The 24,601-nt window shown below is 46.2% G+C and overlaps 1 protein-coding gene across 1 annotated transcript; it reads left to right on the forward strand.

Moving 5' to 3' along the window:
- The first annotated feature begins 17,133 nt into the window (after positions 1-17,133).
- SLITRK5 (SLIT and NTRK like family member 5) lies at positions 17,134-24,003 on the forward strand. Its single transcript, XM_066621070.1, has 2 exons — positions 17,134-17,168; positions 21,092-24,003. Exon 2 carries the CDS (start codon positions 21,100-21,102, stop codon positions 24,001-24,003), a length of 2,904 nt encoding a protein of 967 aa, XP_066477167.1. The 5' UTR covers positions 17,134-17,168; positions 21,092-21,099.
- Positions 24,004-24,601: the final 598 nt, after the last annotated feature.

A 24,601-nucleotide genomic window follows, 5' to 3' on the forward strand; every position in this document is an offset into this window, starting at 1 on the left:
TTGCTACAGATAAAAGACACCACACCTAAAACTGGTTTCTGATCTCTTTTGCTTCAACACATTTCAAATCAACTGACCGACTCCAGATTTAGAAAGGTCTGTCAGGGCTCAGAACGATTCTAAGCTGTTTTCCCCCACAAAGTCTATGAATCATTTATATTAATGTGGGCAGCAGAAGCAAAAGAGAGAAAGCACTGAGAACAGAGGGGGAAAGGTTTCTGAATGATTTCACTGAGAACTGGGTCAAAATGTACCTTCGAAACTACATGTTGTTTATGTCAAAACCACCTGGCAAGGTTTTTGATGATAACAAGATGTAAGAAACTAAATGTTTAGCTGATTATAATGATTTGGCCCCTATGGTGTTGATGGTTATTAGTTCCCTAGCAATGCCGCAGGAATGTGAATAGAGCTGTTGAAGTTCATGAGCAATATTTGCAAGTTTGACAAATCGCTTTCTTTGATTTCTTTCTCCTGGAGATATTTCTTGGTTAGTCTTCAGACCATTTTGTTCAGTTGGCCTGTATGAAATTTTTTGCAAGACGGGTGACAAAAATAGGAAACAGTACACTAGACGGAGTTGGAATTAGCCAGGGACAGCGTGTATGGAATTTTCTATGAGTATGTTGTTCCTCTGAATCTCTGAACTTATTAGTTATTTTGTCATGACTCAATACTTGAGGTGACAAGAAATGAAAAGATCAGTCAGTGTCTGTTCTACTTGATCACTGTGCAAATATAACTTTTTAGAATTGGTTTGTTCTCCTCTGCCCACGCCAGTTCTTTTCCCTTTGTATCCTGTCTAGTAGACTGTAAACTTGTGAACAGGAGTTCTGTCATTTTTAAAGCAACATACAGCACTGCTAAAACTTCAGGTATAATAACAGATGTGTATGTGGGCCAGTTCATATAGTCTCAGATCTGGAAATAGTGTAGTATATTGGGCCACAAATGCACACAAGTATTTTGTTGAGTCTTCTTGCACATTATAGTGAAATTGCCTGGTTCTCTGTTACACATTACAAGATTAAACTCAAGAAACTTCCTTTAAAAGACAAAAATGAAAACCAGATATGATCAGGAGTATTTTATTGATTTTTTTAACTATTTTCTTATGTTTCAGTGTTAGCTGCCTTGGGAGCTGCTTTTTCTGATAGAAGAATTAAGTAATTTTTAAGAGTGTTTTTTTTAAAGTTTTTATAAGATAGCTTTCTACACAGAAGTCAATAGTCATCTAGCCCAATCCTGTGGGCTGCCCAATACTGGTAGAACAGAGACTTGCTGCCATAAAGGGCTTTTCTGTGGCATGCACAATGCACTGCCGGGAGCCATTTCTGGCCCACCATCACAAAGCAGCATCAGGTGCCCAATGCCGTGGCTGGCAGTCTGCAGGTAAGCCAGAGCAGGTAAGCCAGTGTAGAGAACAATTTGTGAGAGGGAGGTGGAATAATGGGGCAGGTAGAACAGGGGTCTTGTTGGGAAAGGGAGGGGTTGGATCTGGTGACAGTTGTGTATGCCAGATCTTATCCCCCATTTTTCTCTCTGTCCCATCCCTTGGCTCTCCTTGGACTTGTACCAGCTATATAGCTTGTATAGGTCTGAAGACACCTCAAAGCAGTGCAGCAGCCTACCAGGGGGTAAATATATTTTTCCTTACCTCCTGCAGGCTGCCTGAGTGCCCCTCATCATAGCATGCAGTGGTGTGGCTGCATGCTGTAACATGATGAAAGAGATATGACTGGGGCAATATTTACTAAGTTTGCACTCTATTGAACCCGTGATCTCAATGCATATATCCTGTAGATCCAAAAATGAGATAGCTTAGAATACATGTGCTACGAGAAATATGCACTCATGAAATCCCACTAAGCTTCATTAATACAGTGCATTATTAATAATGCCTGCAGATATTCTGAAGTACACAGAAATAACTGAATACAGTGCTGCTTGCAGCTTAATAAGGATCACGGAGAAGGGCCACGATAAATCGACAGAGGCAGATTGAGCTATTAATAATGAATGCACCATGTACCATAGCTTACCTTGATTAGGATTTCAATTCTAGCAGCCCTTGGGGACAAACATTTTGGTTGGGACTTTATAGGTGCATTCTTGTTGCCACAGTATTCCAGTACACTGGGATCTTTCAGCAGTGCTGGTTTATATGCAAATCCTCATCAGATGAACTTGTAACTTCCAAAGAGTAGCAGCTCATATGTCAATTTGATCAAGCACATATTGAACAGAAAAGAAATGACTATTTTCTCCAAACAACACTTGTGAGACATCAAATGGGTCACAGCTCCTACAGACTGCAAGATTCAGTTGGTTTCCTAATGGTTTCATAGCTGATTTTGCCCACAGGTGGAGTCTAAATTAGTTGTTAGGGGCCAATAATGGAATATAGAAATCATGATGGATTTGTCCTTGAAATCATATGCTCAGTGCTGTTGTGCAATTAGAAAAGGGAAATGCAGAGAAAATCATCTAAAATAACACATAAGGCATCATCATGCCCACATCATCGTACCCCCTCGTTGGCAGTTCATCCACACCTTGAGTTGGCAGGCAATGAGCATAGGTCAGTGGTCTCGTTCAAAAAGAAAAGGAAAAGGTAGCTTTTTCGAAGCAAAAGAGAAAGCCAAGAAAATATCTGGTGTACAAGACTGGAAAACAGATGGGTAAGAGAAGAATATGACATCTTTATACAGAACCATGAATGTAGATAAATAGGGAACAGCTGCCTACCCTTTGCACAGCACTACAATTGGAAGATACCTAATGACTTCATTTTATCATTTCATTCTAGCTTTATGCTAAGTGTGGACGCATGTTACATGCACACTCTTTGAAATCAAGTTGTTGTTTAATCATCAAGCCATTCTGAGCTTCTTGTTTCATTCATCCTTCTTGGAGCACTGTTCTTTTAATCTTTTTTTCCCCATTTGCCTACATATTCCTGGGCCCTAAGAATGGACCATAGGCATGTAACATAACATTTATCTCTGACTGCAAGTAGGACTCAGCCTGGCCTGTTCCTGGTCAGGAGATTGTCGAGGACAGGGATGTCAAACATAAGGCCCGGGGGCCGGGTGCGGCCCCTGGAAGCTTTTTATCTGGCCCTCAGGCTCTCAACAGCTGAAATGGCAGCCCACATGAAAATTGGTCTTTCCCAAATCTTGAAATATGATCAAGATTTGCATAATTTCTCTTCTGTCATTTGCAGTTAATGAATTTCTATATGAGAACAGGGTCTGATTTCTGGCCATTAGCTGCTTAATGATGTCACTTTCTGCTTAATGACATATCTTCCGGTCCTCAGCTGGAGCCCTGAATGCTAACTGTGGCCTTCTGTATGAAACAAGTTTGACACCCCTGGTCTAGGAGTTCCATTTATTCTGTTGCAAAGTCTTCAACAAAGATGGCAAGATGCAAATGTATCAAATAAATGCATTTATGGACAGGAAGCATTTGATTGGATGTACACCAATTGGGTGTAGCATCTAATGGTGTTGGGGCTCGATGCAGGAAATGCAGATTTAAATCCCAGCTCCAAATTTGAGTTCACTGTGTGGTCTTGGCAGTGGCTTCATTAGGAGGGTGCGGAGGGTGCGGGTGGCACCCAGTGATGCACACAGGAGGTGACACTACTACTCGCCAAATTGCTAAAACCTTGGTATTTTCAAATAATACCATCATGTTACATCAATTGATGTGTAATTTCATGCAGAATGCAATGAAATAAACTGCATTGAAATATCTCTATTCTATCAAAAGTTATAGCCAAAGAAAACCAGTGCCACACATCACCGACCAGGGTGTTGCCCCGCCCATTGCATGTGAGGAGGTCCTTCATAGGGGTGACTCAATGGCCTCCTGCACCAGGTGACGCCACTGGGTCTTGGACAAGTCACCACCTCTCAGTGGTTCAGTGGGCGGAGTAAGGAGGAAAGGTTTTTTTAAAAAATTCTTTTATTCTTCTCTTTTGTTACTAGTGTCACATTAATGGTGTTATAGATACTGTAAGAATGATAGTGTGTGAGCAGAGCTACCTGGTGAATGATCAGCAAGTCTGCAGATGTTGGTTTCCACAAACAGGGAGAGCATGTTGCTGATTTAAAGCTTCCTGGTGGCTTCTCTCCCTACATCTACTCCTTACATGAGTGTTGGGAGTGTTAGGACAGACAAAAGAAAATATTTCTTTACTCAGCGTGTGGGCGGTCTATGGAACTCCTTGCCGCAGGATGTGGTGACGGCATCTGGCCTGGAAGCCTTTAAAAGGGGATTGGACAAGTTTCTAGAGGAAAAATCCATTATGGGTTACAAGCCATGATGTGTATGTGCAACCTCCCGATTTTAGAAATGGGCTAAGTCAGAATGCCAATGCAAGGGATGCATTGCAGGTCAGGATGCAGGTCTCTTGGCATTTGGTGGGCCACTGTGAGATACAGGAAGCTGGACTAGATGGGCCTATGGCCTGATCCAGTGGGGCTGTTCTTATGTTCTTATCTGATGAACATCTGGTTTTGGCCCTTTTCTTGTCTCGTGTTCTGCCTATTCATTAACAGTGAGTACAGTTCTCTCTCTGTCTCTCTGTTCAAGTAATGCTCCTTACAAAAGTTGGTTTTGCTATGTGTGGAACTACCCCAGTCCCTCAGCTTTGCTAACCATCAAAATGTTTTTGAACTTTCTCAGAAACAGTTTTGATGTTCAATGTGGAAAGGAACCTCCCAGTTTATCTGAAATCTGGATTGAGGTGAAACCTGCTGACCTCCTAAAGGTATTGGAAAAACTTCCATGAGGAATAAGCAACCAATTTATTTCAGATTTTGCTGTTGGTCTCACTTAGGCAACCACTCTGCCTCTCTGATGTCCTTTTATTCTTACCAAGGGATCCTCCAGCCCTTGCCTGCTTAAGGGTGCAATCATAACCCCTTATGTCAGTGCTTTCCAGCTGTGCCCATGGGACATGTGCTGCATCCTGCAGTTGGGTATCACTCACGGAAGCCTCCTCAAAGTAAGGGCATGTTTGTTCCCTTACCTCAGAGCTGCATTGCCCTTATGTCAGTGCTGGAAAGCACTGACATAAGGGGTTAGGACTGCGCCCTAAGTGGGCTTCCCAGCCTTGACTGGCCATCAGCCCACCTTTCTGAGGAGCATTTGAGGCGGCATAGAGAGTTTTGCCTTTGGTGTCAAGGTTAAATGCTGCTGTTTAGTCTCTTGTGAACACTGTATTTCCCTGGAGTTGGAGTGCCTGAAAGACAGAACATAAATTATTCTATCATTACATGGATCCATTTGCTTTAGAGCTTCCAATATCTTTGAAAGGATTATCTAGAATCAATGGCACAATATAGCTTGCTTTTTTATTAATTAGTTTTCGCCATCTATAAAATATATGAGTGTCTGTCGTCAAGGTCATTGCTTTCAAATGTTCAAAGAACAAACTATATAGAACTTTTTTTCTTTGCAGTGAAATACCTGAAAAGTAAACAATTGTCTAAGCTAAGAAGACACGAGACAGTGACACCTGTGAAAAAAGTGGACAAATCCAGCAATGATAATGCTCACAATCTATTTATTTGTAATCTAAGTAAGGTTGTCCCTGATTTTACTTCCTTTTTTCTAGGCTCAAGCCTAGATTACACAAGTGACAGATGAGATGGTAAAACAGATTTCTTTTAATGGGTAATTTTCAACAATGTGATCCCTCATTTGCAGTACTAAGGATGCAATCCTAACCCCTTATGTCAGTGCTTCTAAGTATTGACTTAAGGGCAATGCAGCTCCGAGGTAAGGGAACAGACATTCCCTTACTTTGAGGAGGCCTTCGTGAGTGACACCAAACTGCAGGATGCAGCACATGTTTCAGTGGCATCGCTATGCCAGTGCTGGAAAGCACTAACATAAGGGGTTAGGATTGCGCCCTAAGTGATATAAGCTACAATCTCATACACATTTTCCTGGGAGTAAGCTCCACTGAACATAATGGAACTTACTTTTGAATGGACATGCATAGGAGTGAACTGAAAATCCAAGAATATTTTTACCATCTCATTTGTAGCTAGATGACCTGGACTTCAGACTAGATTCAGCCAGAAAGTAACTGAAGACTTGTGTCAATGGATAAAACCAAATCACTTTAGTTCATCATTTTGTTTGCCACAGTGATCAGCCAGATGCACTCAGCAAGTTCATAAGCAGGACATATCAGTGATGGCCATCCTCTATTATTTGTCCAGCATGTGACACATAGAAGTACGTACATTGCCACTGAACGTGGAATCCCAGAGAATATTGTTTAATGGACCAGCATGTATCTGTGAACTGTGATAAGCCTATTCTCTGTCTACTCCTTTTTAAAATGTCTTCTAAGGCGGTGGACACTGCAATACCTTGTGGTAAATGAATTAGGGTGCAATCCAAAGGCGCACTTTTGCACCAACATAAGGGGAAATAAGCTGGCGCACAGATGTGCGCTGGTCTCCCTGCGCCGACACTGGACCTGGGGACGGGTGGGTTGCGTTGGCCAAGAGCGACCAGTGGAAGGGTCTGGGGGGCATGGGAGGAGGTGGAAAGGAGGTAGGGAGGGTGGGCAGTGGGTATTCCAGCAGTTATACTGGATCCTAACTGTGTTCCTGGGCAGCCAGGGGCATTCCCAGGCTGCTTACATTTGCGACACCTTCTGAAGTGGTGCAGATCTGAGTAGCCTCATTGGGACTGCAGTGGCTCTCCCCAGGGTAAGGGGAAAAGTTTCCTCTTGCCCCTGACCGAGCCTCTGGCTGCCTGAAACTTGTGCTCGATACAGTGCAGGCCCGTCGCCCTGTCTATTCCAGTGCAAGTTAGAATTGGGCTGTTAATTATGTGTCATATGAAAGGTTGCCAGCTTTCTGTGACAGGGCTCCTCTGCCTTTAAAAACTGCATAATTGACAAGGCTGTAAAAACTAAAGCCTTTCCTAACGTAGAGATACAATGATGGGGAAATCTGCATTGTTTATTTCTTCCAGCTACCGCAGTGTTTAAGAACACAGAAACACTACCAGGAAAAGCCGTAGCCCTAATTATGTAAAAAAAGTGATACTTTTGTTTGTTTGTCTTGATAATGCTTCACTGAGTACTCCAAGAGATGAGAAAACAGAAAAACGTCTCAGTATTTACTTGCTTCACACCAGTTATAACTTCATAAAGCTCTGTCATGTTCTTCCTTAGTCATCTTATTTTGAAACTAAAAAAACCCAGATGCTTATCCCAGATTAAAGTTGCTCCAACACCACGATGAGTTAAACAACCCTTTTCTGGACTTCTTCTGTGTCTGTGATAGTCTCTTTTTGGTGGGAGGGATGCACACAGTGACAAACTGCCTCAGGATATAATATCTTGTTGTCTATTTTTTGCTTCACAAATCTGGCAAAACTCAAGTCCAGCCTTATCTCTTCTTCTTAAAAACTGGTGTGTCAGAGATGCTTCTCATTCTTTGGTACCAACACAGAAGACTCTGGGCTGGTTTAGATGATGCTTAGCCCATTGAGCTGCTACTTTGCTGGTGCTTGTCTGAATGGACACAGGAAGGCAGATCAAGGGTGGGGATAGGATATCGGCGGTACTGCCGCCACAGATACTGCCCTGCTTTCCAGCCTCTATATGCTCCCACCTCCCCATTCTGCCCACTCCACTCCCCTCCCCTACCCCCAACAGACTTACCTTTCTGGGTCCAGTGGCAGTCCTCCAGCATTGCCACCATTTGTGGAAGTGCTCCAAAAATGGCCACCAGCAGCATGCTGTGTGTGCCCTCAGAACCCATTTTATGACCGTGGAACTGTGCTCCACGGTCATAAATTCATCTGTGTGCTAGTAGTCTATAGCTCAGCTACCTATAAGGAAGATAAATTCAAATTGGCCTCCTAAGCTTATAAGCACTTTTCAAAGATATCAGTGTTTCTTAACCTATTTTTTTTTTCAAATGTACATTCAAAGAAAACCTTTAATTCTCCTCCCCTCAACAAACAGACATCCACACCCATTTTTAAAAGTTTTATAGACTCTTAAAAGGTGAATATAGGGACACCTAGTGGCTGTACCTCAGGAAGCCTTCACTTTGATGAGAATAAAAGAATCACTTTTGGAATAAAAATAGAACTAAAAATCCACATGATGTGTTTCAGTTGATAGTCTTACAGCCCAGTCCTAACTGACTTTCCATAGCCTATGTAGCCATGCCAATGGGAGATGCATTGCATCCTGCAGTGATGGGGCAATCACGGAGGTCATCTCAAGGTAGGGAAACATTTATTCCTTACCTTGGGGCTGCATCGGCACTGGAAAGTTGGTTAGGATTGAGCTGTTAATTGATACCATAGGTCAATGATTTTTAACCACTGTGCTGTGGCACAATGGTATGCCATGAATGATCCCCAGGTGTGCCATGGGAATTTGGGCAGGGTCATTTATTAATAGGGCCATTGGGGGATGTGAGAATCCCACCAGCAGGATGGTGTTAGTGCCTTTTCGGTGTGCCATGAGATAAAAAAGGTTGAAAATTACTGTCATAGATATTCTCCTTCAGAATAGAATGGTGGCATCACCCACTTCAGAACCACCATTGTCCCTTCATATCTTCAAATTACGCTTCAAGGATCAGTTATCACCATACATAATAAGTAAGCTCTTCTTTCAGACATCTCAGGGGGTCTTGCACAGGAAGCTCCCCTGCAGGCAGTGCCCTGAGTGAGACCTCCTTAGCTTCAGCAGTGTAATTGCATCATGCCCTCAGACCACTATGTGCACACCAGAGCTGTTGCTACCTGCTCATGTCAAGTCAAGTCAAGTCAGTTTATTGTTTAACCAAAAGGTCATAACAACATAAAATGTCATGCAGCAGAGGTAAACAAAAGAGAAGGTCTTGTTCATGTGCTCATGTTAACCATCTGTAGCAAGCGCATGGAAAATGCTTTCCTTAATGGCTGAGCAGCCATAACAAATGTTGCAACCCTTGTGTGACAAATTTCTTCCAATGCGATAAAAGGAAAGTAAATCTTTTCAGAGGGGTTAAAATAGACTAAGTCCAGAAGTGATGCCTTTATGCATTTGTTCCTAGATTCTATGTATATAATACAATAAAATAAAGAACCTCAGATAGCCTCAATTTCTTGGGTGACCTGCTCCTGTTTGTATGTTTAACTGCACTTCTGTGTGGACCTACCTGAGAGCACATCTCACTGAACTCTGTAGGATTTATCAGTAGGCATGTCAAGGATTTCACTGCATATGTGTTATTGATTACACAGGCCTATGCACATTATGTTGTTATAAAAGTTAGACCTATTTTTGCATATATTTGGGGTGCTGAATCAAAAAATGGCATCAGTTTTGCTCAATAGGTCCTAGTTTTGGTGGTGTGACATAATCACCTTATATGCAAATTGAAGCAGCTTCCTTGTGAGGAAGCCATGGCGTTGTCTTCCTCACAAGGAATTTGCTTGAATCAGCATATAAGGGCCCAATCCTATCCAATTTACCAGTGCTAGTGCAGCCATACCAGTGGGGCATGCACTGCATCCTGTGATGGGGTGGTAGTCACAGAGGCCTCCTTAATGTATGGGAACATTTGTTCCCTTACCTTGGGGTTGCATTGGGCAGGAGGTCTGGTCTAGAGGGTAGAGCCTCCGTCTGCCTGAAGATAACATCCACAAGGTCGCCAGTTCGAGGCCACCGGCACCGTGCGACCTTGGAGCAGCTGACAAGCTGAAGCCGAGCAATTCCATCTGCTCTGAGTGTGGGAGGATGGAGGCCAGAATGTGAAGCCAGATCGGAATGAAACACCTTGAATGTAGTGGTTCTTGAAAGAAAGAACCTTCTTTGAAATTGTAAAAATCCCTATTTAATAAGGGATTTAATAAAGCCTGCCTATGTAAACCTATGTAAACCTATGTAACCTGCCTATGTAAAACTAGTTATTTGATTTTTCTCTGTAAACCGCTTTGTGAACTTTTAGTTGAAAAGCGGTATATAAATACTGTTGATTGATTGATTGATTAAACCGCCTTGAATAAAGTCTTGAATAAAGACCAAGAAAGGCGGTATATAAATACCTGTTGCTGTTGTTGTTGTTGTTGTTGTTGTTGTTGTTGTTGTTGTTGTTGTTGTTGTTGTTGTTATTATTATTATTATTGTGGCTGCACCGGTGTTAGAAAATTAGATAGGATTGGGTCCTAAGATGGCTATGCCATACCCCTAAAATTAAAACCAATCGGACAAACCTGATGCCAGTTTTGCATCTAGCACCCAAAAATATCCTAAATTTGTTCAAACTTCCTTGGCAACTTTTTAAAAAAGGGTTTTTTTCCCCTTTTCTTTTTTATTTTAGGCCTGTGTTATTAATGCCTAGGTTTTCTGCTTGGTCATTCTGGCGCATGCATGGAATCTCTGGCTGTTTCTGCCATTGGCTCTGTCACATGCAAGAGCGGCACAACACTTGCGCCATCACTGGGTCAGCCATCACTTAGGACAGCAGATTGCAGGTTCTGCTGTTGTCAATGGCATACAGCAGTGGTTCCCAAACCAATGGGTCACGAACCACCAGGGGAACCAGAAATTGACAGCAAAATGGTCACCACAATTGTACTGCTTCCAGACAGGGAAGGGTTCCCCCCCACTTACCTGGGGGTTGCTATGGCTCTCAGAAGGGTCTAGGGAGCCTGACCCCCCATCTGCACCCCTCCCCAAGGCTTAAAAATATTGTAAAAAAGAAAACAAAAAATCACTTCCAGTTTTTGTCCTGAAACAGGAAGTTTTTTTTTTTTTCTTTTAAAATATTTCCAAGCCTTAGGGAGGACTGTAGAGGGAGTTGCACACTCTCCAGACCCTCTGGAGAGCCATAGCGACCCCCAGGTAAGTTTAAAAAACAAAACAAAAAACCCTTCACTGCACAGCAGTAGCGGGATCATGGTAATCACATTGCTCTCCCCCCCCCCCATGCAAAGATGTACATAGAAGAATCAGTAAGTAACAATTAGGTTGGGTAAAAGGAATCTCAGTCTGCTAACAAAGGAAAAACAGCTCGCCCCATTGCTGGTCCACCTCATTTGCTGGTCACCCCACTCTTCAAAAGGCAGCAAGCAACCCAAGTACTACCATTCATAGACACTTCTGTCAGAGGAAACCTGTGTGTCCTGGGCCTGGGTGACACTAGGTGACACAACGAAAGGCACATAAGTCCTCCGTTTGCCATGCTTGTGACCTGGTCTGTTGCTGTGAACAGCACAAGTCAGGAGCATCTGCCTCCTGCTGTCTGTGGACAAAGAGGAGGAGTGTGCCTTTTGACTATTCTCCTCAGCCCCAGCCTTGAGATGTCACAACGAGACAGGCTATGTATTCAAAGACCCCACATTTCACCTTGTTCATTTTCATATACCCCTCCCATGCAGGGCTTTCATACTTCATTAACTAGGAAGGGCTTTTCTCTCTGCCTCCTCCCACGCTCACCAGTTAATTGCAGTCAGCTAAACTACTGACAATGGCACACAATAGAATAGCAGTATTACGGTATTTGTACTGTACACAGCTCATTCCCATTTGTACATAATTGTTCTTAAGCACCATTTGTTACAGAATGTTGAATTTGTCAATTGCATTCCCCGTCTTAGTGCCAGTTTCATTGTGTCATTGTATCCATTGGAGTTTGCTCCTAGTACTGACCTAAGTAATGTCTATCTCTGTAAAGGCATTTAGAAGCTTCTTGGTTTATGCACAGTGTGTGTTCATCATGTACAAGCAATCCGTATTCTACCCTATAAAAATCATCATTGACAAGTTATATTTATAAGGGTACAATACTAACCCCTTATGTCAGTGCTTTCCAGCACTGGCATAGCGGTGCCAATGGGACATGTGCTGCATCCTGCAGTTGAGTGTCACTCACAGAGGCCTCTTCAAAGTAAGGGAATGTTTGTTCCCTTACCTCAGAGCTGCAATGCCCTTATGTCCGTGCTGGAAAGCAGTGACATAAGGGGTTAGGATCGCGCCCTAAATATATGTAGTCACCCTCGTCCTCAGTCATCTATATGTGCTACACCTACCCAGGAAAATGGAAGTTGCCAGTGAGATTCTGTACATAATGCAATTGGTTTATTTACTGAGTTTTTGCAGACCTTAGAACAGTGTTTCTCAAACCGTGGGTCGGGGCCTAATAGGTGAGTCGAGAGTCAATTTCAGGTGTGTCTCCATTCATTTCAATATTTTATTTTTCATAGATTAGACTTGATGCTGCCATGGTATGTGACTGCATTTGGGGAAATGTTACAGACCTGTACTTTTAACAAGCTACTATGTATATTCTTTTAACAATGATAGTCAATGGGACTTACTCCTGGGTAAGTATGGGTAGGATTGCAGCCTCAGGTTGTTAAAAATTTTCCTGCTTGATGATGTGACTTCCAGCCATGACATCACTTCCTATGGGTCCTGACAGATTCTCATTCTAAAAAGTGGGTCCCAGTGCTAAAATTTTGAGAACCACTGCCTTAGAATGTCACCTTCTTGCAAAATTAGAACTTCACTTTACACATATGTAATGTTTGGCTCACAAATGCAGATATATCCCTCATTCTTTGTTCTTTAACACCTGGTTAAATTTGTGATTGGGATTGGAATTCCCTGGAATGTACATGAGAATTTACATTGGATGTAGTCAATGGATGTAGTCATCACTACTACTACTACTACTACTACTACTACTACTACTACTACTACTACTGCCAGCAACATTTACCTCTTTTTGTCTCATTTTACCTGATGATTGCTCCCTTTCCCAAAGCAGCTTTGAGCCCTTGGGGGGGGGGGCAAGATATAGTATTTGAATCTTTCATCCCACAGAACAAAGCCAGGGAGAGGGGCATTTTGAATTGCATTCCAGCAGAGACAAAACAGTTCAGGTGTCTCCCCACCACCACTCCATTTTGGTCTCTCGTTGGACTTTGGAAGTTGCAACCTGTTCTACTGTGTGAAAACCCTCCTACTCAGAGCTCTCATTGGGAAACATTTCTACAACAGAAATATAAAATCTGTTCAACTTTATTCTCCCTTTCCACTCCTGGAAGACTATTGCTTTTAAATTTCTGAACAAATCTATGTTAACAGTGCTTATGCTTGGGGGGGGGGGGGTCAGACACATTTTCAACATGTCCTGATTTTGGTACCATGTTATGTAGACATATGTGCCATACTGTGTGTGGTAATTGGTGTGGTTCAGTGGATGTAGGTAGCTTGTCAGATTTTAATAATTTCTAAATAATTGTTTCTAAATAAATATACTCTGCTTTCCTCTCTAACACAGCAATGCTCATGGCAGCTCACAAACAAACTGAAAAAGAATAAGTGAAACAACATCAAAAATAATAATAACCAAACAGCAGGCAAAAAAAGAAAAGAAAAGAAAAAAGCATAAACCAGTTTGACCAAATGAAATGTTTGTTGAAACAGAAATTTTTTCCAGTGTTTGCAGAATGCTGGCAGAGTGGGAACTGATGGAATCTCTCCTGGCCAGGAATTCCACAATGTGGGTGACACCATAGGGAATGTCCTCTAGCATGTCATCACCAATCAAGCCACTGATGGTGAGAGAACCTGCAAGAAGATCTCACGTGATCTATGGGAGAGGGCAGAACCCTATAGGTTGATGCACACTTGTAGTAGTTTTGTTCTGAACTAGTTAGGTCTTTATAGATAAGAAGGTGGAACTTACTACTGAGTAGATTTGTACAGGTTCGTGCAATCCTATAACACTTTTCTAGGAGTAATCCCAGTAAATGCAGTAGGACTTATTTTTGAGTAAACAGAGAGCTGACTTGGATGATATGTTAAATGTGTAACCAGCTCCATGTGTGTGCTCACAGAGCGCACACAACGTGGCCCTTTCCCTCGTGTCCAGGGAAACGTGGTATATTTTGTGTGTGTGAGGGGGTTGAGGAAAGGGGCATATAGGTATTTATAACAACAAATAAATAAATAAATCCCTACAGGCAGCCTGCATCCAGTGAACCATCTCAACACATAATCTCAGTATTGGGGCACAATATTGGAATATTTCTTTATGGGATGGTGCGAGCACAATGCCAAAGTCAGGACACATTGTAAACTACTTTTATTGTAGGTTGATCAATGCACATTGAGGATTGGTTGGGATACTCCCTCCGCCCCATGCGATGAAAGAAAGTGCCCCAAACTCTCTCACAAAAGTGGGGAAGGGCAGTGGCATGCACATTTAAGTCCTGTATCCCATACACAAGATTACACTGTGAAAATGCAGTAGAAAAGATAATCCAAAGCACCCATGCCCTGCCCAGAGGATGCTAGATCCTTTTGGTCATGAATATTCAATGATTGCTCTTCTCACATTAAGCCCTCAGTTGTGCCTGCTAATTCTTACTCACCTTTTGCTACTTGTCTTAGATCTGAGTCTTTGCTTCTATTCTAAGCTTGTTAATCTTACTGTAACAATTCTACAAAAAGTGTCTTGACAAAGTCTTCATCATTCAGTGCGCCAGTATGAAACTATCCAGCATACATGATGCTCCCCTAGGAGAGGAAAATAACTTGAGCCTGCCTTGGTCATGTGATAGTTCAAGCCATCCCTTCATGCCATTCATCAAGTCATGAATGTGTATGCTTGAGCCAGGCTTGTGTGTGTGTGTGTGTGTGTGTGTAATTCAGTTTTATAAGGCCATGTTGGAAGTGACATTTTTTTAGTAGCACCCATGTCAATTTCATTTTTCCAGCAACATTTCGTCTTGTTAGCTCATTACAGTACTTGTCTGTGGAATATCAAGATCCTTCCCAAAGATTCTACCCTCACTGAGAAAGCAATACTGTACCTCTCTGCTTTATCTTCCTAGTGATTATTACTTTTGAATATGAGAATAAAAGCAAAAAGATACCGTGGGGAAAAATAGATGGTAATTGTTTAATCTAGAAAGCAGCAAGAAAGTGAACTGGTTGCATTGTTTTAACTGTGGTGGTTTTAATTTCTGCAGCCGATGAGAATGAAAACGGGTTGCTTTTTGATTGGCTAGTCCAAGTAGTTCTCTAAATTAGGCAAGACTTAAGGGAATGCACAGTATATAATTAGATTTTGAGATATCTCCAGTTTTTAGATAGTAAATTACATGTTTGCCACTGGATTTTTAAAACAGCCGGGCGGCCTCACAAACTATGTCTGCAGGAGGTCTGGTCTAGAGGGTAGAGCCTCCATTGCCTGAAGATTAACATCCACAAGGTCGCCAGTTCGAGGCCACCGGCACCGTGTGACCTTGAAGCAGCTGGCAAGCTGCAGCTGAGCTGTTCCATCTGCTCAGAGCGTGGGAGGATGGAGGCCAGAATATTAAACCAGATCGGAGTGTAACACCTTGAATGTAGTGGTTCTTGAAAGAAAGAACCTTCTTTCAATTTGTAAAAATCCCTGCGTGGATTTAATAAGCCTGCCTATGTAAACCGCCTTGAATAAAGTCTTGAATAAAGACCAAGAAAGGCGGTATACAAATACTGTATATTATTATTATTATTATTATCCTGGCCTGTGCAACCACCATGTCACCTGCATACTTACTTCCTGGAAAAGGGGGGGGGGAGCGGGGAGCGAGAAAAGGGATGCAATCTCATATTCACAGATCCCCTGCACTGGTGGCAGCGCAGAAGATACTGAGTTCTGTATGTCACAAGACGCCAGTGGATAAGTGCACACCTGACTCAATATGATTTAGACTACAATCCTATGCATACTTTCCTGGGATTAAGCCCCATTGAACATAATGGGACTTTTGAGTAGACCTGCTTAGGACTGGGCTGACAGAGCCCAATCCTATGTGTCTACTCAGAAGTAAATTCCATTATAGTCAATGGAGCTTTCTCCTAGGTAAGTGTGGATCGGATTGCAGCCTTACACAGCGGTGCCTATTTGAAATCTGCCAATTGATTAGACTGCCTGCTGCAGAGCTGCACAAAATCTGGCCCAAATGTGGACATCTCAACAAATTGGACCCGAAATCCAGAAGGTAGATGCTCAGTTTTGATGGGATGCTGGGGGGGGAGGGGAAGAAGCGAACCAACCCCAACATCTGACACCTTAAGTCTTGCGGGCAACTTTTAATGCAAATTATCATGTGAAATGCTAACTTGCCATAGCCAGGACTCAGTGTGCATCCTGGCATGGTGCCAGCTGGCAAGGCGAGAGGAGGGGTCGGGCTTGGGTATGATTTAGTTGTTGGTTCTTCCACACTTGGTCCTCTCTGGTTGGCTTGGGATTCCCTGGCAGCAAAGTGCCACTCCTGTACCCACCCTTGGTCCGTGCAAAGCAGACAACGGGGCTGATTCCCAGGCCCAGGAATGATGCACCTCTCATCACAGGGAGGCGAGCAAAAGGAGCCAGCCCACTGCTTTGGCTGTGGCTCAGCGAGCATTGCTGGAGAATGCCAATTCGATGCCTCGCACCGCCATCTATTGGTCGCGAAGCCGCACTGCGCCCCCTTCCTCTCCCCACCTCCCTCCCCCCCCAGACTCCAGCCTCGCTGAGCAGCAGCTCCATGCAGAGTAAGTGCTCTGGCCGCCTCCTCGCCCCTTCCTATGGAAGCCTCGCTTGAGGAGCCGCTCCCCTCCCGGAGGAGCCCAGGCGACAAGTCGAGGGCAGTCCTCGTCCTGGGCGTCCCCCGCCCCGCTCTGCTCCCAGACACTCTCTGGGGAAAGCGGTGCTAGGAGGCTGCTGCTGCTGCTGCTACGTCTCGGAGCCGGGCTGGGTGGATCGTAGGCGAGGCTGCTGCCGGGCTTCCTCCCCCGTGGGATGCATCGGAGGGCGGCGCGGCTCCGCAGCCCGGCGGATCAGCCCCAGCAGCGAGGGCTCCCGGGGAGGCACCGGCGAGGACAGCCGCCGCCGCCGGGGAAGACGGGTTCCCTGCCGCGCCGTGGTCGCCAGCACTACCATGTCCAGAGCGCGCTGCAAGAAGAAGAGGAGGCTTAAGGGGGAGGCTCGCCGGGTCCGCGCTCTCTGCCCAGGCTTCTCCGAGGGGCAGCTGCCCGGGGCGCGGGGAGATGGTGTAGAGGCGGCGGCGTGGGGCTCGGGGGAAGGCTCCTCCGCAGAGGCTGCCGCCCAGCAGGGGGAAAGTTGACCTCGTCCATGGAAAGCGTGAGTACCGCCAGTCGAGGCGAGGGAAGGGGCAGGCTGGCTGCTGCTCGCGGAGCGGAGCGGAGGGGGGCTCTCGCCAGGCGCCCATCCTGTTGACTGCGGGAAGAGGCAGGGGCAGTGCGCGCCCCCCCCCCCCGCGGCTCTGATGCCCATTCACTTTCCCTTCCTCCTTCAGGCCTTCATGGTGAATGCCCCTCGCAGAACACCCACTTCCTCCCTCTCCTTACTAGCACCACTGATTTCCAGTCCTGCGAGTGTCAGCCCGTCTCATCCCCCTTATTCCCCACCGATGCACCCTCCCGATCCCCCTTCCCTGCTCCTTCCATCCTCTTGGGCGCCCCCCCACACACACACACACCATCTCCGTCGCCCACCCACGCTTCACGATCCGCTTGGCTGCCAAGGACTGGCGTGCCCACATGCCCCCGACTTCCTCGCGCGACGAGCCCAAGCCGATGTCTGTCTACTCGGAAGTAAGCCCCATTATAATCAGCGGAGCTTACTCTCATGGAAGCGTGGATAGGATTGCAGCCTGACAGCCCGATCCACCCCACACTTTCCCGGGAGTAAGCCCCGTTGGCTCTAATGGGACTTACTTCTGAGTAGACGGTCATAGGATGGGGCTGTAAGTCCCCTACGTCTTCCCCGCACTGACCCAGATCCGTACCCAAACAGATCACTCCATTGCCCTCTTCTTCTTCCCGTTCCAGTCCCCACAGATTCTCCTGCCCTCGCCTCCAAATCACACCCCCATGGCCGCCCCCTTTCTACAAACTCAGCCATTGCCCTCTTTCCCACTGACCCCCTCCTCCTCCCCAGATCCCTGAATAGCACCGGTTCCGATCTACCGGGAGACGACCCCCAGCCCCTGCCTCGCACTGTCTCCCTCTGGCTGGGCCCCTCCCCACTTTCCTTCTCCTTGCCCCTGCTTGTCATTCAACAACTGTACACGCGTGCGCGCACACCACACACACACACACAAAGCTTTTTCCTCCGACCCTCCCCATCCTCACTCGCCAGCTCTCTTCGGATCCCCCTCGCTCCTTCTCTCATCCCCCCCCCATTTTCACTCCCTCCCTCTTCTCTAGTTCGCCCCTCCCTGCCTCTCCACCCCCCCACCCCGCTTTCCTTTACCGGAGAGAGGAGCTTCGGAAGGCAGCCCTTGGCACCGCCGCTGTGTGTGTGTGTGTGTGTGTGTGTGTGTGTGTGTGTGAACTTGTGGGGGGGGGCGCACTTGTGTGCAAGGCTGTGCGTGTGCGCTCTGCTGGCCAGGCAGCCTTCCCAACTGCAATCCCCCACCGCCTTCCTGCTCCCCTCTGCCTGGGCGGTTTGCAACACACCAAAGCAAGTCAGTGAGGCAGCTTCATGGCTTGCAAACATGCTTGGGCCCTGGAGATTTCAGCCTCAGTAAGTAGCGGAGGGGGGGGGAGGTAGAGGTGGAAAAAAGGGGGGGGGTTGATCCGTGTCTCCTTGTTGCTCTTGGCTTCCCTCCTCCCCCCCCCCCCGCGCCTCCCCTCCCTTAAAAACCAAACCGCACCATCCTTTCCAAGTCCCACTGCTGGAACAATTGGGAGCCCAGCTTTTTGCATCTGCTTCAGTGCGGTAATCTGAGGGGTGGGACTCATTTTTTTTGGGGGGGGAAAGGGAAAGAGCAGATGGGCATTGAAGAAGAACATGCAACCCCCCCCCCCCCATTCACCTCCTCCCTTGAAAAATCCAAACACTTCACTTGGCTGCTTTTCCTTCTCCAGCTTTGGCTGCCTGATCTCTCAGCCATCTCCTTTCCATGCTACATTCAACTTTATTTGCCACCACACATGCCTTGCCCCCCCCTTGTCACCCCCCCCTTTCAATCTATTGGAGTGGGGAGGAAGAGAGGCAGGAAGAGAGCATGCAGATAATTGTGGTGTTGCCCCTACCCAAGGTTGAAATAAAGGTATTTTTTTACCCCTTCCAAAAAAAGTCCTAGAGGATAAGTTGGTTTACTTATTTATTTCCTGATTTGAAGAGCAGCCCATTCATAGATGAATAGCTCTCATGGAACCGGAGTTGTTTTAGGGAAGTGGAATCCCCCTCCCCAAATTCATGCTTGATGTAGTGAGAGAGAGAGAGAGATGCCTATTTATCTTCAGTTAGCCCCAAACCTCTCCCCATTGAAGAGCCAAGGATTCAGCCTAGTCTGCCTGGATTTTGCTGCAAAGAACCCAGGCACTCAGGCGGTTTCTAATCCTAAGGAAAGGAGATTGTAAAGATAGAGATATATAATGGCCAGGATCTTTCAAAATCCGTCTGAGAAGGTTTGACCTGAGCAATGAAACCCCCTTTTTTTTTCCTTTAAAAAAAAAATGCAACCCCAAACTCATTGCTTAAGGTTGAATTACTTCTTCACTCACCCACCCTTGCCACATCCCATGCCTTCCATCTGACAAGCAGAAGTCAGAGGAACCTGAAGGGGGTGACAGAAAGGTGGGGAGGGGGAAAAAGGGAAATGGGGGCTTTGTCTCCATCTGGATGCAATTCCGAGGCTGACTCCCAGGCGTAGGTCAGGTAGAGGGGACAAATGGGTTGGAGAGGTATTCCCCCATCCACCTGTCTGGGATGCTTTCTCAGAAGGATGAAGGGTGCCGAGAGCCATGGCAGCTGAGAAGCAGCAACTTCAAGGCTCCTAGATTGGGTGAGGAGCTGCCTCTCTGAGACCCACTTAGCTCACTCTGTTGCCTCTGGAGGAGTTTGGAGAAATGGGGGGGAAAGGAGCGACATGTCATATATGGCTGAGGCTGGGGGGGGGGAGGCAATCCTCAGGTCCAGCAGGTTGGCCGAATTCTGGGTGAGTGGCTAAAGGACAATGCTTTTGGACACTGTGTGTGTGTGTGTGTGTGTGTGTGTGTGTGTGTGTGTGTGTGTGTGTGTGGTGCATTGCTGTTTGGCCAGTGCCTTTGTGAAAATAACTTATTAATACGCTGGCCAGTCCATAAGCAAGTGGTATGGATGACTTCCTTCTGAAAATGTGCTTGTAATCAGAATTCATACGTGTTCCACCAGTGGCTAGCTAACACTGTCATTTTTTTTTTCCTTTTTAAAAGCTTGAGAGGTAACAAGGGGGCGCCTAATGAATTACTCTGCTGAAGAATTCCATCACTTGTGTGATGGTATCTCACCCCCCCCCCCTTTTAATTAAGATATGTATTAGTTTTTGTTTTTGTTTTTTGGCATAAGCTTGTATAGGAAAAAAACTTGTATAGGAAAGGAGGTATTTGGGGATGCGTCGGTCTCAGGGCTTCGGTTTTGTTTAAAATCTAAAATATTGCTGCTGTGTAATGTTACGATTGCTCTTTCAATAGACCCCTGCAGTGGCATTTCAGGCAATGGTTAAGGGGGGGAAGCCATGGAGAGAGCCCTGTACCTTGGCAAAAAATGGGGGAAGACCTTCCTTTGCAGGTTGCTGTTCCTTTGGAAGGTTCTGAAAGGGAGAGGAAAGAGGGGGGAGCAGTGTGGGCGATAGGTGAGGCTGAAAAGCTCGTAAAATGGTGCTTCTGTTCTCTGAAATTAGAACCAAGTAACTAAACTGACAGCCATTTTATGTATATTTATGGACAGGTTGTGGGGGGGGGGGAAGCAGACTGTAGGAATAAAATAAAGATGGAAATGTAGCCCTAGGATTAGACATGGAATGAGTGTCCATTGTGACCTTTCATTGGGGGGGGGGTTACAGAACCCCCCTCCTTTTTTATTATTGTTTCTCAGTGATTACCTGGGGCATCTTTTAATCAAAACTCTTGGCAATCCAAAGCAAATCCAATTTCTCAGAGTGTGCTGCTTCCTTGCTTTTTAAACTCCGGACTTTATCCGTTATTTGGTCTTGGTACCTCCCTCTGCTTGTGTCACAGTGATATTTTTTTTTTTTCTCTTCTTGCCCTCCGCAGGAGATAGCATGTATGCTTGCTGCTCTACAGTGACTCTGGAGCAGGATCTCAACAGGAAAATGCATATCTGGATGGTGCAAACCATAGCCTTTGCTTTAACGTCTCTAGTCCTGGTGTGGGCAGAGAGCATCGAGTATTATGGGGAGATCTGTTCCGCTGTCAAAGGATGTCCTTGCGAGGAGAAGGATGGCATCTTGACGGTGAACTGTGAGAACCGAGGAATCATCAGTATCTTGGACATCAGCCCTCCCAAATTCCCCGTCTACCACCTCCTGCTGTCTGGGAATCTGCTTAATAGGCTCTACTCCAATCAGCTTGTCAACTATAGTGGGGCTTCAATTTTGCATCTGGGCAGTAACGACATCCAGGACATTGAAACTGGAGCCTTTCATGGGCTACGGGGCTTGAGGAGGCTGCACTTGAACAACAACAAACTGGAAATACTGAGGGATGACACTTTCGTGGGGCTGGAGAGCTTGGAGTATCTCCAAGTTGATTATAATTATATCAGTGTTATCGAGCCCAATGTTTTTGGCAAGCTGCACCTGCTGCAGGTGCTGATCCTGAACGACAATCTCCTCTCGTCCTTGCCCAACAACCTGTTCCGCTTTGTGCCCTTGACTCATCTAGACTTGAGGGGAAACCGGTTGAAACTGCTCCCCTACTTGGGCCTCCTGCAGCACATGGATAAGGTGGTGGAGCTGCAGCTGGAGGAGAACCTGTGGAATTGCTCCTGTGAGCTGATTGCACTCAAAGATTGGCTGGACAGTATTTCCTATTCGGCCCTGGTGGGGGATGTGGTTTGTGAAACTCCTTTCCGGTTACATGGGAGGGATTTGGACGAGGTCTCCAAGCAGGAGCTTTGCCCTCGGAGACTCATTTCTGATTATGAGATGAGACCGCAGACCCCACTGAGCACCACAGGGTATTTCCACACCACACCCGCCTCGGTGAACTCTGTGGCGACTTCTTCCTCTGCTGTTTACAAATCGCCCTTAAAGCCCCCCAAAGGGACCCGCCAGCCCAACAAGCCCAGGGTGCGCCCAACCTCTCGCCTGCCCTCCAAGGACCCGGGATACAGCAATTATGGCCCCAGCATTGCTTACCAGACCAAATCCCCGGTGCCTTTGGAGTGTCCTACAGCTTGTACTTGCAACCTTCAAATCTCCGATTTGGGCCTCAATGTCAACTGTCAAGAGAGGAAGATTGAGAGCATCTCAGAGCTACAGCCCAAGCCGTACAACCCCAAGAAGATGTACTTGACTGAGAACTACATTGCCCTAGTGCGCAGGTCGGATTTCCTGGATGCTACTGGGTTGGATTTGCTTCACCTGGGCAATAATCGCATCTCGGTCATTCAGGACCGGGCTTTTGGGGATCTAACTAACCTGCGGAGGCTCTACCTGAATGGGAATCGGATTGAGAAACTGAACCCGGAGCTTTTCTATGGGCTTCAGAGTTTGCAGTTCCTCTTCCTGCAATATAATGTAATCCGGGAGATTGAATCAGGCACTTTTGATCCTGTGCCCAATTTGCAGCTCTTGTTTCTCAACAATAACCTGCTGAGATCTTTGCCAGGGGGCATTTTTTCTGGCCTAAATCTCTTCAGGTTGAACCTACGAAGCAACCATTTCTCCTACCTTCCTGTCAGCGGGGTGCTTGACCAACTGAAATCCTTGCTGCAAATTGATCTCCATGAGAACCCATGGGATTGTACTTGTGATGTGGTGGGCATGAAGTTATGGCTCGAGCAACTCAACACAGGTGTCCTTGTGGAGCCAGTGATCTGTGAATCCCCTAAGAAATTTGCCCAGAATTACATGAGAAACATCAAACCAGAACTGCTGTGCCCAGACTACTCTGACATCATTGTTTCCACACCCACTCCGTCATCCATGCAGGGACCAGCCAGGACCACCCCTTTCTCCAACTCCGGGCAATTCAATAGCACCTCGGAGGAGGATGACTTTGCATCACCTTCTGGTGGTTCTTCTTCCTCCTCCTCTTCTTCCACGGTGCCTTTGTCAGTGCTGATCCTCAGCCTGCTACTAGTCTTCATCATGTCCGTGTTTGTGGCTGCGGGTCTCTTTGTGCTGGTTATGAAGCGCAGAAAGAAAGTCCAAGGTGACCATGCCAGCACCAACAACTCGGATGTAAGCTCCTTCAACATGCAGTACAGTGTTTACACAGGAGGGGGAGCTCCCCATTCTCATCCCCATGCCCATCACCAGCAACATCCACAGCATCTGCACCGTGGTGGTGGAGGAGGAGGAGGTGGCCAAGCTTTGCCTAAGGTGAAAACCCCTGCAGGACACGTCTATGAATACATCCCTCACCCCTTAGGCCACATGTGCAAGAACCCCATCTACCGCTCCAGAGAGGGCAATGCGGGTGAGGATTACAAAGATCTGCATGAGCTCAAGGTGACCTACAGCAACCATCATCTCCAACCCCAACCCCCACCGCCCCCACAGGCCTTGGGGCAGCCCCCAGTGGCTCCAGGGGGCCAAGAGGAGACCCTCCGGAGCCCCACATACAGTGTGAGCACCATTGAGCCTCGGGAGGAGTTGCTTTCCCCTGTTCAGGATGCTGATCGTTTTTACCGGGGCATTTTGGAGCCCGACAAACACCCTTCTTCCACTTTGGGGGGCAGTAACCTTCCTGAGTACCCTAAGTTTCCCCCGACTGCCTACACTTACTCCCCTAACTATGACCTTAGGCGCCCCCCTCACCCCTACTTGCATCCCGGCCCGGGGGACAGCAGGCTCCGGGAGACAGTGCTCTACACTCCCCCAAGCACTGTTTATGTAGAGCCCAACAGGAATGAATACCTGGAGCTAAAAGCAAAGCTAAACGCAGAGCCGGACTACCTCGAAGTGTTGGAAAAACAGACCACATTCAGTCAGTTCTGAGATCCCTCCTCTTCCACTACTCCCATCCTCCCTCCTGGAGCATTTGTATTTGACAACCACACACAAAGAAACACAATGTCAATCTCTTTCTCCAAGTCCCTTTCTTTCCCCACCCTCCTTTGCTTCATTTTGTTGGAAGGTGAAGTGCCTTGGCACAGGAATTTCCAGCTTCGGGGAAAGCGACCGAAAGGGTGTGCTGATTCCATAGTTATAGTTCTTTCTCTCTGTGTGTCTTTCTTCTTCATTTTTTTTTAATAGCCAATAGGAACCAATTGATTGGGTGAACTAGGCACAGAATTTGTTCTCTCACCCTTTTGTATGGTGTGTGTTGTGCTAAGGGAGGCATGGGGGTGTGTAGAAAAAAAAAGAGTGTCTCATATGGCCGGATGTCAAAAAAGGTCCTAGAAATCACTTTATCCCTTTCTTTTATGTCAGGTATGCGCTGCTGATGGTTTTGATTTCCTTCTGTTGAAAAAGTGCAGGGCACCGTATTTTTTTTTTTTTTTAAGCCATGGATGAGTCTAAATGGCTGTTTGGGTGGAGGGAGGGGGGAAAGATTAGCACACCCTGACTTTAATACAAGGCTGTTTGTTTTCCC

This window comes from Tiliqua scincoides, chromosome 3, assembly GCF_035046505.1.
Source record: "Tiliqua scincoides isolate rTilSci1 chromosome 3, rTilSci1.hap2, whole genome shotgun sequence".
NCBI lineage: Eukaryota > Metazoa > Chordata > Lepidosauria > Squamata > Scincidae > Tiliqua > Tiliqua scincoides.